General features: G+C 42.5%; 1 protein-coding gene across 10 annotated transcripts in view; it reads left to right on the top strand.

Annotated features, from left to right (window-relative positions):
* KANK1 (KN motif and ankyrin repeat domains 1) overlaps positions 1–12,692 on the top strand; it is a 126,773-nt gene that overhangs the window by 86,908 nt on the left and 27,173 nt on the right. The window contains exons 1-2 of one of the 10 annotated variants that reach the window (XM_085566807.1): positions 2,923–3,324; positions 4,320–4,413. The exons of 4 other annotated variants lie outside the window; for them this stretch is intronic. In XM_085566807.1, coding sequence (XP_085422933.1) covers positions 4,332–4,413 — 82 coding nt within the window. In that variant the 5' untranslated portion in view covers positions 2,923–3,324; positions 4,320–4,331. Of the gene's footprint in view, positions 1–2,922; positions 3,325–4,319; positions 4,414–4,438; positions 12,325–12,692 lie in introns of those variants that run through there. 5 more of the 10 variants (XM_085566802.1, XM_085566805.1, XM_085566801.1 and 2 more) reach the window with 5 other exon arrangements.

Here is a 12,692-nt window from a genome sequence, read left to right as displayed (position 1 = left end):
TTTGAGTTAATAGTTTATGATCTTAAAGGTCTTTTCCAACCTAAAAATTTCTGTGATTCTATGCTTCTAAGGAAAAAAAAATTACCAGATATGAAGGCTTGAATTGTCCACTTGCTCCCACAACAAAGCTTCTCAGCATAAGCTTTCCCAAGCAATCACATTACTTACCTGAGTTACTTACCCCAGGACACACAAAATACCAAGAAGTTGAAGCTCATTCTGTGTGATGCCAAATTTGATGAACAATTAACAATTAATATGGGGGCATTTACCAGTTGCACCTGAAAACACATATTTGACACTGTGACTTAAAACACATCCTGGACCACGTCAGCTTGGGAAGTCTCTGAGTTGCAGGTTTCTGTACACCAAGGGAAGAAGTGTGTTTGCTTGCTTCTTGTATCCTTCCAGAGGCATCTGCTAGAGAGGAGATGGCTGGGCAGATCAATTTCATGTCTGACCTCAATGGCTAGCAGGTTTTAAATCATTCTGTGGAAACCAGCTGCCAAATTCTGGAAGGCTGTAAAGAAAAGAAAAAAAAAACAAAATAGCATGTGCCCACTCTCTCATAAATTTAAATCTAGAAGACCCCATATCCAATCTGCATCAAAATGCAGCAGCTGTTTTTGGGGATGGGAACATAAACCTGACAATAGTGGGTATGGCCAAGCTCCGTGCTCCCCTGAACTGTATCTCTGTAATCAGGAAGATTATTTCATTCTTTCCAAGCAGAGCCACACCATTGCTGAGGAAATGGTCTGTTGGAGGCATGTGTTTTAAAGAGCTGTGTTTCATCCATCGCCTTTCACAGATCCATTGTGCTTTCTCTGCCTTTTGTTTTCAAAAGGGGTGTGAAATAACCTGCTTTTTAGATAAGAATTTATCAGCTGGATGGCTGCCCATGCACCAAACCTTACATTCCCTCTACTTCAGACCAAGTCAGGCTTTTTGGTCACTGGGGAGCTGTGCTCTGACCTCAGTTTTGTTTCTACTGCAAGCAGTAGCTGAATGAGTTTATTTGACATTTTAAGGGTCACAAAAACCAAGAAAATAAATATGTATATGCTCTTTGCCTTTAGGTTTTACTGGAGCTAACCCAGACATGTGCCTCCATACTATACCATACACACTATAGGTTATTATATGCACTCCTGAGGCCTTTTTCAGCCTGCTGAGTAATAGAGTTTTGAAGACAGTCCACTCAAGGTGCATGACTTGATGAAGTGCCTGTTCAAATGTCGAGCCCTCAAAACCACAGAGTTATGATAAACAGATGGAATATGTGTAGACAGCTGCTAAATCTGTTCTTCTCTAAACAGGATATCATGCTGTCTTTTTTTAGAAAAACTAAACCATATAATGTTAAGGTTTTTTTTTCTCTCGGAGCAGAATCCAAACTCTTGAGAAGAATGTTCTGGCCATTCTCTTCTCTTTGCTTCTGTATTCTAAGTGTCACGTTTGCTTTCAGAGTAGAAGACTACATGGCTGTTATAGTGGTTTTCCCTGCTGATGGAGCTAGAGATGCCCACCACTAACACACAGTCCTGCTTTGCACTGCTTATTCTCACCTGGCTGGTTGAAAGATAGGGCTTAAACAGCAGCAAGCACAAAGTGGTGGCTGCAGGCCAGGCAGTGTTTTCAAGGGCTGAAATTTTGCTTTTTTTCCTGAATTGAAAACATGGGTTGAGTGTCAGCTGCCCTAGGGGTTTTCTGTCTTCTAGCAGAAGCTTCAAACCATGGTTAGGAACTGTTCCCAAATAATATTTTGTGGAGAGCTGCTTTTTGTCTTGCATGGGGTTGTTAGAGCACAGACCAAACCAAATTCATTTAAAATTTAATACCTTTGTGTTCCATAGATGAAACAAACTGGGTTCTTCAGACTTATTTTGTGAGCTCATGGTTTATATATGGTTTATACATTGAATACATCAATGACTTGTAATTCAAGGAAATAATTTAAAATTACCTAGAGAACAGAACCTACTTTAGAGCCCGAAAGCTGATGCCTGGAAGTATTGTATATTACTTTGCTTCATATTAAATGCCACTGAATCCATCAAGACATTCAGGAAACACTTTCATTTTAAGTCTGCAATTTTAGCTGAAGGTATTGCGGAGGACTTGGACCTTGCTCCTGCCAATTCAGCAAAAGATCCTACTTCTGTCTGAAGCACAGCTCTTCCAGTTTGCAATGAACTTGGAAATTGTTTTGAGAATTCATGTTCCACCCCCCTTCCCCCCCACCCACACACACTTTTTTTAACTGTTCTTGAGAATCTGCATATAAAACACAAAAATAAAGTTATTTTCCTTTAGTCCTGTGAAGTTTTAGGACCTTTGCCCTTGTTAAATGAGTCTGTCTTTTAAAAGCAACTGTTGTAAGTAGAGGTGAAGAGACATGGAGCTGAGGGCTTTGAGGATATTTTTATGAGGCTGAGAAATGGGTCTTCTTGCATCTAGAATCCCAGTTATCCTTACTTGAGTTAATACTTGGTGTTACGTGGAAACAAGAAAATTGAATATGGAAAAATTGTGCATTGTTTTCAAAGTGCTTTTACTAACATAAGGGATATCTTGTATATTTTGGGTGTGTTTCAGAAAAAAAAAGAAAACATATACTAAAAGTTTTATTTTTATCCCTCAAATTATAACCTGCATATGAGGAGCATAAATAAAACAAGATTGAATGTAACACAGACAAAATTGCAAGCAGTGGTAGTTACAACAGGGGTAATTGTTCTGCCCAAATTGTATCAATGAACCTTTCTGTGCTCTCAGTCCACATGTGGGAGTGAGAAATGAGAGGTGGGTGGGGGTGAAAGGCTTGGGGAGGAAGGGAGAGCACAGGGTGGAAGAGAAGTGACCTGAACTGAAAATTCCCTTTTGGGAATTACATCTGTCTTCTTCTTCAGAAAAAAAAAAAAATAAAAAATCAACAAACAAACAAACAAACACAACCAAAACCAAAAAAAAAAACCCACCCAGAAACCCAACATCATTTTAGTGTGTCACTTTGTACAATTCCTTTTGTCCTGTAACCGAGTTAATGTATTTTAACCCTTGAGGAACCAGAGGCATTGCACAGCATGTGAAGTGCTGTGAAGGAGACTGCTGGCGCTGGCGCTGGGCTGGCTGCCGGGCTGGGACTGTCTCAGGAAATTCCAAATGAATATAAATAAATGCTGTGTAGCAACCACTGGGCTCCCTGCCTGCTGATGTGTCAGGACTGTGCAGTCCCTTTAAGGCAAAGGAAAGTGTGCTTCAGCCTTAATTTGCTGAAAAACCGAACACGGTAACATCCAGGGGTTTGCTTCTCATGGATCGGTGAGTGAGACCCTCAAATGGGCCTGGGTGAGGGGCTGGCTCTGCCAAAACCAGCCCTTGATGTTCTGACAGGATATTAAGTTGGGATGGGTAGAGGGTTTTTTTCATGTTTTTGATGGTGCTGGGTTAGTCGTGTTGTCTCACAAGTGCTGCCATCTGAAGGGAATTTGTACTTGGGGATTGAGGCACCTCTGGTAGCCTCTTTGTTTTCCTCCTTGTCTACACAGTAGTTTGTTTCCTTCAACAAACCCAGGTTTTCTCATGGAAGATCAGTGTTGTGAAAGCTCTAGAGAAGGGAGTGGGGCTGTGCACCTATTTGCTGCAAAGTATCACTTCAAAAGCAGAAAGGCAGCTGTTGCCCTCAAAGCTGGTAATTTTGAGTATTTTTCATAGGCTTTCAATTATAAACCATTGGTTTTAGTTAGTTTACAACTTTTTTCAGAAAATCAGTTTGTTGTTCTGAACTATTTTATATGAAGAGGAAAAGCTTTCAATTTTTTTGGCAAATGCAAATCACTTAGGCTTTTGAAGTTGGGAAAGCAATACACATCTCATAGAAGGAATCAGTACTAGACTAGTATAAAGAAGGGGGGGCGGGAACAATTCCCAGTATTTGAAATATCATACTGATTATGCAGCATAAACCATATTTCTTATGGAGGCAAGCATGTGACAAAATAATGTCCTTCCAGGACTCATAAAAACAAATATTTGTTGAACCACTCTTGCAGAAGACAATTATTCAATTTTTTCCACTCTGTGCACAGCTGTAAGACAAAACTGAAACTGTAAATCCATTTTAATACTCCACAGCAGGTTTATATCCCAGGTTATTCATGTTACAATAGCCCTATGTATCTGTTCTCCACTTCTCACCTCTTCAGAGATTTACCAGCACAGAAGGGTAATGACATCATAAATCTAAATATTTTGGTTTTGTTATTCAGTTGCTCTTGGATAGAAAATGAATACAGCCTTCTTTGCTTGTGCTTCAGCAGGTAAAACTGATGCACCTTTGTGTTAAAAGATGTTTTCTAGCAAACTCCCTTGCTTGCATCCATGACTTCTTTGGGGAGATGATTTGGATAAGTAAGTAAGAAAGAAAGAAAGAAAGAGAAGAATTTAGGAGTTTGCTCCTCTTTTGTCTTACCAGCCTTTTACTTCAGTATTGTGAAGCCTATCCTACTATGTGGATTCCTGCCTGGAATTTGTATTTTTTTTTTTTTTCCTTTGTCACTTTTATTGTGATAATGAAGCAACAACGGATGATGTAGTGCTGGAAGAGTGGGGCAGGTGTGCCATGTTTTCAAGGATTGGCAAAGGAGGTAGGAGAGCTGTGGGGTTTCTTCTGTGTCGCAGAGGACAGCAAGGTGCTTCACCAACACTGGGAGTCAACCTCGTGTTCATCATTTCCTTTCAGTGTTTATTTCTCAGTTCCATTGCTTGACATGGGCATTAATGGGGCATTGGAGGATGGAGGATGGAGGATGGAGGATGGAGGATGATGTGGGAAGCACATCAGTGAAATGCAACTAAGGCTGTTTCTGACTTGTCTGACAGTGGACCTGCTGGTCATGCTTAAAGCCACAGGTGGACTTGTGACAGCAATTTGCCAAAGTAGCCACTATTATCAGTTGTTTCTGTCCAGAGGTGGCAGTGCTGTTGGAAACAGAAGCAATCACCACCATGGTTTCTGCTCTGCTCTTCCTTGCTGGTGGTGGGGCACTTAGCTAATGACTGTATCCCTTCCCACCCATGCCCTGCTTCCTGCCACTCACTGCCCCTGGGACCTCTGAGTCAGAAACTGGGATGGAGACAGAACAGCCTAGCCTCTTAGTTTTTGTGGTTAATGGCTTGAGGTGGTGCACACACAAGATGTGCCAGCACAAAACTGCCAAATATTGAGTTATTCCAAGTATGTTAAAAATAAGATTTATTATCAGCCTCAAATAAAGACGTTGTCAATAATATAAAGCAGATTTTTGAATTTTGATAGGGGGGCATTTTGCAGTCACTCTTAAGATGATTGTGCTTTTTACTTCCTCGGGAACATATTTCTCCTCAAAAATGTTATCTCTTTATTTAAGATTAATTAATTTGCACAACTTTGTTCTAGTATGTATTTTCTAGTTTAAATAAACTTCTGTTTGAGTTGCAAGTACAGATTCTAGAAGTAAAACTTGGAGACATTAAAAGTCTAGAGAGGGTTAAAAGGTGTGTTTTTGGAAGGTGGTTTTTGCTTTCAGCTCACAGAAATAACTTTTGGCTGTGGGTATATGATGTTCAGATATAAATTCTGTAGGTAAGTCTTTTTGTACCATGTAAAAGAAAACACTTAATGGTGTAAAAATGGGTAATGTGACCTTGAAAGACCCCATTCTAACACCAAAAGGACTATTCACTACATATATGCTCCTTTGATTAGCTGTCTGGTAAGCATTCTGAATATTTTCTATTTGTGATACCAAAGTGCAAAATGCTCTGTCATAACTGGCAAACATGTGCCAAGGAGAAGAATAAAAGCTAGAGTGTCTTCTTAACCTCTACAAGGTTAGTAAATAGTTTGGTGGTTGAGGAATTGAACCCTGAGGAGGAGGTGACGGTGGGACATCCAGACTAGTGCACCCATCTGATAACCAGCACCAAAGCAAGAGCTGGCCAGTCAGTCTCACTTCAGTGCCAGGTGAGATCATGGAGGAGATCCTCCTGAAAATGATGTACATGAAGAATGAGGTGGTTGCTGACAGCCAATTTGGCTTCACTGGGGGCACACCATGCCTGTCAAATGTGTGGGCCTTCCATGGTGGGGTTACAGTGGATGGTGGGATGAGGGAAGATTAGAGATCCAGTATCATCTGCCTGGACTTGTGCAAAGTATTTGACACTGTCTCACATGACATCCTTGTCTCTAAACCAGAGACGCATGGATCTGATGGATGTAGAAAGAATAGACTGGATGTCTGCGCTCAAAGAGTAGGGCTCAACAACTCAATATCCAAATCAGTGATCAGTGACACCCCCTGCCAGGGTCAGTATTGGGCCTGGTGCTGTTTAATGTCTTTGTTGGTGACATGATCAGTGGTAGTACCCTCAGCACATTTGCCAGGGATTCCATGCCACATGGTGTGGTCAACACTCCAGGGAGCAGGGATGCCGTCCAGAAGGACTGACAGGTGGGCCTCTGTCCTCAAGTACAACAAGGCCAAGTGTAATGCTCTGGATCAGGGCAATCCTGAGCACAAATACAGGCTGAGCAGAGAATGGACTGAGAGCGGCCTGGGGGAGAAGGACTTGTTTGAAGGAAAGGATGTTGTTTGGCAAGAAGCTTTAAATAACCCAGCAATATGTATTTGCAGCCCAGAAAGCCAACTGCATTTTAGGCTGCATCCATAGAAGTGTGACCAACAGGTCAATGGAGGTGTTTCTCCACCATTTCTGCACTCTTGTGAGACCCCATCTGGAATACTGTATCCAAGTCTGGATCCCCCAGCATAAGAGGGATGTGGACCTCCTGGAGTTCAGAGTAGGGTCATTAAGATGATCAGAGGGCTGGAGCATCTCTCCTATGAAGACAAGCTGAGACAGTGTGAGTTGTTCAGCCTGGTGAAGCAAAGCGTTCAGGGAGACCTTCCAGCAACATTCTTAGGACATACGGCACGGCCTGCAAGAAAGCTGGAGAGGCACTTTCTATGAGGGCACGTAGTGATGCTTTTAATGCTATTTGTATTGTGGCTGTGATTGTTTTTTTTTCTTATTGCTGTACTTACCCTATTTCTAGAAACACCATGATATTAAAAGAGCAGATCAATTCTTTAAATTCCTTCTTTTACCAATGTTGCATGGTAAATGGGGCATCTTAGCCCAGTGCCCTGGTGTTTGTGATCAAGAGCAAGCAAAACACAGCAGCCAGCTTAACCACTTCTCTTCAACTGATGCTGCTTTTGTTCATTGACTTAAGGTACTGTCCTTAATTCACATCTCTGTGACTTAACCACTGCAAATACCTGAGCTGAAGCATCTACAACGTGAAATAAAACCCTATTTACTATACAGTTCTGTAGCTTCATGCCTTCTCTGTTATTACCAGGGAAGTTGCTATTCCCCATTTTCTGATGACAACCCACACCCTAAGCACTGAATATTTAGATGTCAGATTTAAAAGTCAGCTCTCCAGCTGGGGTATTGGCACATAAATTTTGAAAAGTAATCTAAAACCCACATATAAGTTTTTTCCTAGTTTTCTGCTTCTTATTTTTTTCAGATTAAATTTGCAGCAAACATTTTACACTAAAGATTTATTGGTTTGGTAAAATGTGCTTCTCTCTAACAGGAGAACCCTCCATCCCTGTAAGTGTGGGTTTGGTAGCAGGGTCTGTTGTGATTGGGGAGTTCTGGTTTGGACTGTACTACCCTATGCCTAACAGTATCAGGTACATCAGGAGTTAAATCACATTTGCTCGGAGCATGACTGTAGCTGAGTATGAGCAAAACAGATTACCTTCCTTACAAGGCAGTATTTATTGGCTGGTTTTCCGTGTCAGAAAAAGAGATGAAGGTGTTATCAGCCACATCCACAGTACAGTGTAGCATTCTGGGCAATTGTGCAGTTGTGCAGTGTTGTTGTACAAGCAGAGCTGGGCCATCCCAGCAGCACAGCCTGGCGCTGCAGGAAGGGTGGCTGAGGCCAGCACCAGGCTATGGTCATGAGCAGCTTGCTGGCTTGACTGCTGTGCTGTCATGCCTTTCCTCCTTGCAGAAGATGACCAGCCAGCTGGGGCAGTGTGTACTCTACACCTGTGGTGTGCTTCACGTTGCCACTTAGTTCTTTAACTGCAAAGAGAAAAATAAAACACTTGATGCTCCTGCTGTGTCTGGAAAAGTACAGAAATTACTTGCTATTGCTGTAAATTCATTTCTTTCTAGGTTCTTGAATTAAAATAAAATCTTTTATGTCAACTTCAGTTTTTGGACTTTTCCCCACCAGCCCTTTTGAAAACAATAGAGACCTAGACTGAATCTCTGGGGAGCAAGTAGTTTCATGGCATCTCCTGTATATTCCTAGCCAAGAGAAAACTGATAAAATGAATGTGAAAGGTTAAGGTCTATTTTCCAAGAGATTTTATTGTGGTTGTTTTGTTTAACTTATATTCAAATCCCAACACTTAAATAGGAGAATGAAAGAAAAATGGTCAAATATTCAGTTTTGCTTTTTTTTTTTAAATGTGCTTGGCCTCATGAGTTTTCAATCTTTTCAGAAGGCGAGACTGATATTTATATATAGTTAATTGAAGAAAAAGAAATGAATGAAAGTAGTATTTTGGAGGTGGGAGGGAAAGGGGGAAATTCACCAATTTATTCTCTGTTTTAGTAAGGAATCAGAAAGTCAGAACTTTTCTTTAATTCCTTTTCCTGCCCCTGATAAGCTTTCAAATTGAAGTTGAGCATACAAAAATACAGATTGACTCCATTTATGCCAACTATTGCTTCTGCATTTTTTTCTTTGCAACTTTCTTTATGAATTGTCTTACGTCATAACTCTGGAAGGAGACTGTTATTCATAACAATGTTTCAATGAAAAATGCTACTTTAGTAGTAGTCAGATCCATGATAAAAATGTGTTAGAGCAGATATCATAACCAGATGGGGAGAACAGGCTCAACATATGATATTTGTATTTTTCAAGGCACCTCAGACTTTCAGTGTTGGAAAGACATCTTCAGTTGCTTCTCTTTGGTCTCCTTGTACCTTCCAAGGCAGCTCTACAATAAAGGTTTTCTAGCATGCAGAACCAAAACTCAATGTGTGCCCACAATTCCCTTGCTTTTGTCTTCCTGAGAAGTCTTGTAGCACAGAAACTAAATATTCTATTCTTTTTCCAGTTCTCCTGGCCTGAAAGCTGCCATGATTAGTGTGGACTCAGGTAGAGCTGACTCCATATTTTAATATACTGATGTTCTGTTTTAGTGCACTGGATAGGATATCATTTAATAGAAATTGGCAAGACTGGAATGTTTGGACAGAGCCAGTCCCATGAGTAAAGAAGGTGAAGAGCACATTTTTTAAATGCCACTTGTGTTCTGCCCATGGTTATCCTGTGGCAGGGAGAGGGAAATGAAGTCTTTGTGTACTTCTGGAGAAATGCATTAATAATGACAGTACCACACCGAAGCCTCTATGTTTCAGAGTGCTCTGCTTCCCTGGTACTGGCTGTAAAACATGATGTGTTTATGTCTCATTGCATTTGGACTTGATCTTAAAGGTCTTTTCCAACCTTCATTTACTATGAAAAGAGGAGTGTCTGCAGCATTTATGCAGACAAAGGTGTATGTCTTTGTGCATCTGCACATGTGATTAATACTTGCCTGATATACTGCACAGGTTAGGAATAGTTCTAACTTCATCAGTATCCATGATCAACTGGCAAAAAATGAGACAAGGAGCCTAACATGAGTGTTTGTACTGTGTGGTGTTTGCTGCAATACTTCTATGTGTGTGGGCATAGGAATCTTTAGTTCGTTTGAGGTCTTTGGACATGAAGGGACAGTGGTTCCTCTGAGGTTAATCTGGGGTACCTGCTGGTGTAGCATTTGGTATGCACCCACTACAGCTAGGAACTAAGTGTATCCGTGGTTTATCCACGACCTAAGGGCTGGAAAGGCTGCACCTTCACCAGGTGTTTATTAATTTCATTTTTATTAGATTTTTTCCCCTTTTGGAACCAACAAAACCATTTTTATTGCTACAAAACAGCCATCCATTTTGTTTTGTTTCATGTTTAGCAGGCACGCCCATTTTGGCCTTTTCTCTGAGACAACAAAATGCACAAAGGCTTGGCACAGCTCCTGCATGCTGCATCAGTGTTGTGTTGGTGGTAGTGGATTGCATGCCTGATCCTCTTTTCTCTTCATTTATCAAGAAGCTCTCCAGGGGTCAGCTGACAATACTGGGATCACATGGATGGAATGTTCACTGTGTTGTTTTAAGGAGAAGCAACAGGCACTCAGCTCCAGGCACATCTTGTGCTTGTACCACAAACAAACTGCGTCCTGGCAGTGCTGCTAGCTTAAGCTGAGGACCAGAGAGATTCCATCGTGAAGACACTGAGCTGTCTGCATGTGTTGTAGGAAGTTTAGTGAGGGATTCAGTGCCAGTGCAGTTGTTTCCTTCTTACTATTTAGTTTTTATAGGTTTCTGTTGAGCAATCTTAATTCCATGAAGAACAAAATACATAAAGAGATCCCAGTTTGACTCTCATGACTGAACATGAGATTTGCATGTCTTTTTAGAGTTTTATGAATATTTTGCCAAAGATGCATTAATTCTTGAGTCCTAGGCCCTTCACAGAGGAAGAGTCTGTTCTTCCTTCCCCCATCCAACACTTATGCATTGTGCCCAAGGACATTTTAGAGAAACTGTTTGACTTCACTGGTGTAGTGATGGGAAAATCAGAGATGTTGCCGGGTAGGAAGACAAGGACCCAGACAAGCAAAAGAAAATGGGAACAATAGGTAAAAAAAAACCTGGGGAAAACAGGACAACAGGTAAAACCGATGGAGCGTGAATTTACATGGGCTGGGTAAAGTGACTAGAACCAAACCTGAGACTGAGGGGTGAGAGTATAACCAAATTTAGTCTATAATTGGTGGTTCAAGCAGAATAGATGTAAGAAATACAGGGAGAAAATGGCTGAGAAATACAAATCATGAGGAGAAAGCAAAAAGAATCCAAAAGGGTACAGGGAATGAGGGTCAAGGAGAGAGTAAGCACAAACCTAGGGTGCAGACAGGACCAATCTAGGGTGTGGAGCTGTGGGGTGTGGAAAGGAGAGTTGTTTGTCTGCAGGGAATGGAGCCAGCATGAGAATCTGGGAATAGAGGACTGACTTCAGGGAGGAAGAGGAGTAATTTAGAGAATATGCTCTCATTCTCTCCGTGGCAGGGGGAGTCCTGGAGACTGTTCTCCTGCCTGACATCGAGGCAATCCTACTGGACAGCACTGAGCTGTGTGTCCTCATGTGTCGGAAGTGTTTTTCTATGCATGTATTTTTGCTTCCAGTGGTATTCAGATGGCTATTTTGGGTGTATCTGTAAGTAAATACCACACCATACTGACACTCTGGTCTTTCAGCAGAAACATGTGGTCTGGGGGTGGGGGGGGTGTTTCTGTCTGTCGAACTGTGTGTCTACACTGCAGAACCGAGGTACTGAAGTGACCTGGTGGCCCCGCTGCCGTGGCTCTGACATGTGCGTGCCTGTGTCTGTGCCTCCATGCTATTCTTTTCCTGAAGAGTAGTAGTAGTTTCTTCTGAGCAGCGTCCTCCTCCCAGCCATAGCTCAGGATGTCCTGCGGTAGCCAAAAGCATGATGGGTCACCATGAAAGCAGTCACACTGTTGGCAGGCAAAGCTTAAATATGCCAAGGAGATTGGAAAAACAGGAGCTCACCCCCCTCCTCCCCCCGCCGAAAGCCTTTTCAGTAGAACATTAAGTCACTTCCTGTAGTTGCAGTAAGTCTAGAGGTTCTTTTTCCCCTCCTCGTTCCCGCAGCCCGTGCTCCCGGGAGAGGACGCGCTCGCAGCGGCAGCGCCGGCTCCGCGCCGGCGGAGGGGCAGCGCGGCGGGCGGGGCGGCGGGCGGCCCTTCCTTATGGGGCGAAGCCGCAGCGAGCCGGAGGGAGCCCGGGCCCCGGCGTGTGACACATGAAGCTAGGACAGCCGTACGTGGCTGGAAAATTTGCAGTGTGGGGGCAGAGACATGTGGCTAAGTCAGGTAACCGGAAAGCTGGCTTTTATTATTCCTCCGGCGCATAACTTGCAATAGTTGTTTTTCCGTTTTTGGCTTTGGGTTGTTTTTTTTTTTTTTTTCCCCTTTATTTTTATTTTTTGTCCTGCCAAATATGAGGCAGGGGGATCAGGTTGTATGGCAGTGCTGCATATAAATACGCAGCCTGAGAAAAACCCAGCAGATGTATTGAACTTTTTACTTAGATTGCTTCAAGAACAGGTGAGTCCTGTGGCTGGAGGGCAGGTGGGTGCCTCTTGTATAACGCTTGTCCCTGAGCAGTGGAGTGCGGGACCCTGCTGGAAGGGATCTTGCTGCCTGTTGTGGTGGTGGGAGCTTCACGGAGTTTAAAATTAAAGAGGCAGAGGTGCTGGTGGAAGTAATAGGAGCTGAAGTGAGAGCAAGTTGGTGGTGCTGCTGTTGCAGCACTTCCCAGGGCCATGAAACAGCACTGCAGAGCTGTGTAAAGTCCAGTGGCATCAGTTGCATAAGGAGTGGGTTCAGAGTTCCCATTGCCTGCTTGAATGCACCCTCTAGAGAAGTTGGTCTGCTCTGGTACATTGTAATCTTATGGTCTTTACATGATAACA

The sequence above is a fragment of the Lonchura striata genome, chromosome Z (assembly GCF_050655825.1).
Source record: "Lonchura striata isolate lonStrDom1 chromosome Z, ASM5065582v1, whole genome shotgun sequence".
Taxonomy (NCBI): Eukaryota; Metazoa; Chordata; class Aves; order Passeriformes; family Estrildidae; genus Lonchura; species Lonchura striata.
Note: the sequence above shows the minus strand (reverse complement) of the source record. Positions and strands in the feature narration are given on the sequence as shown.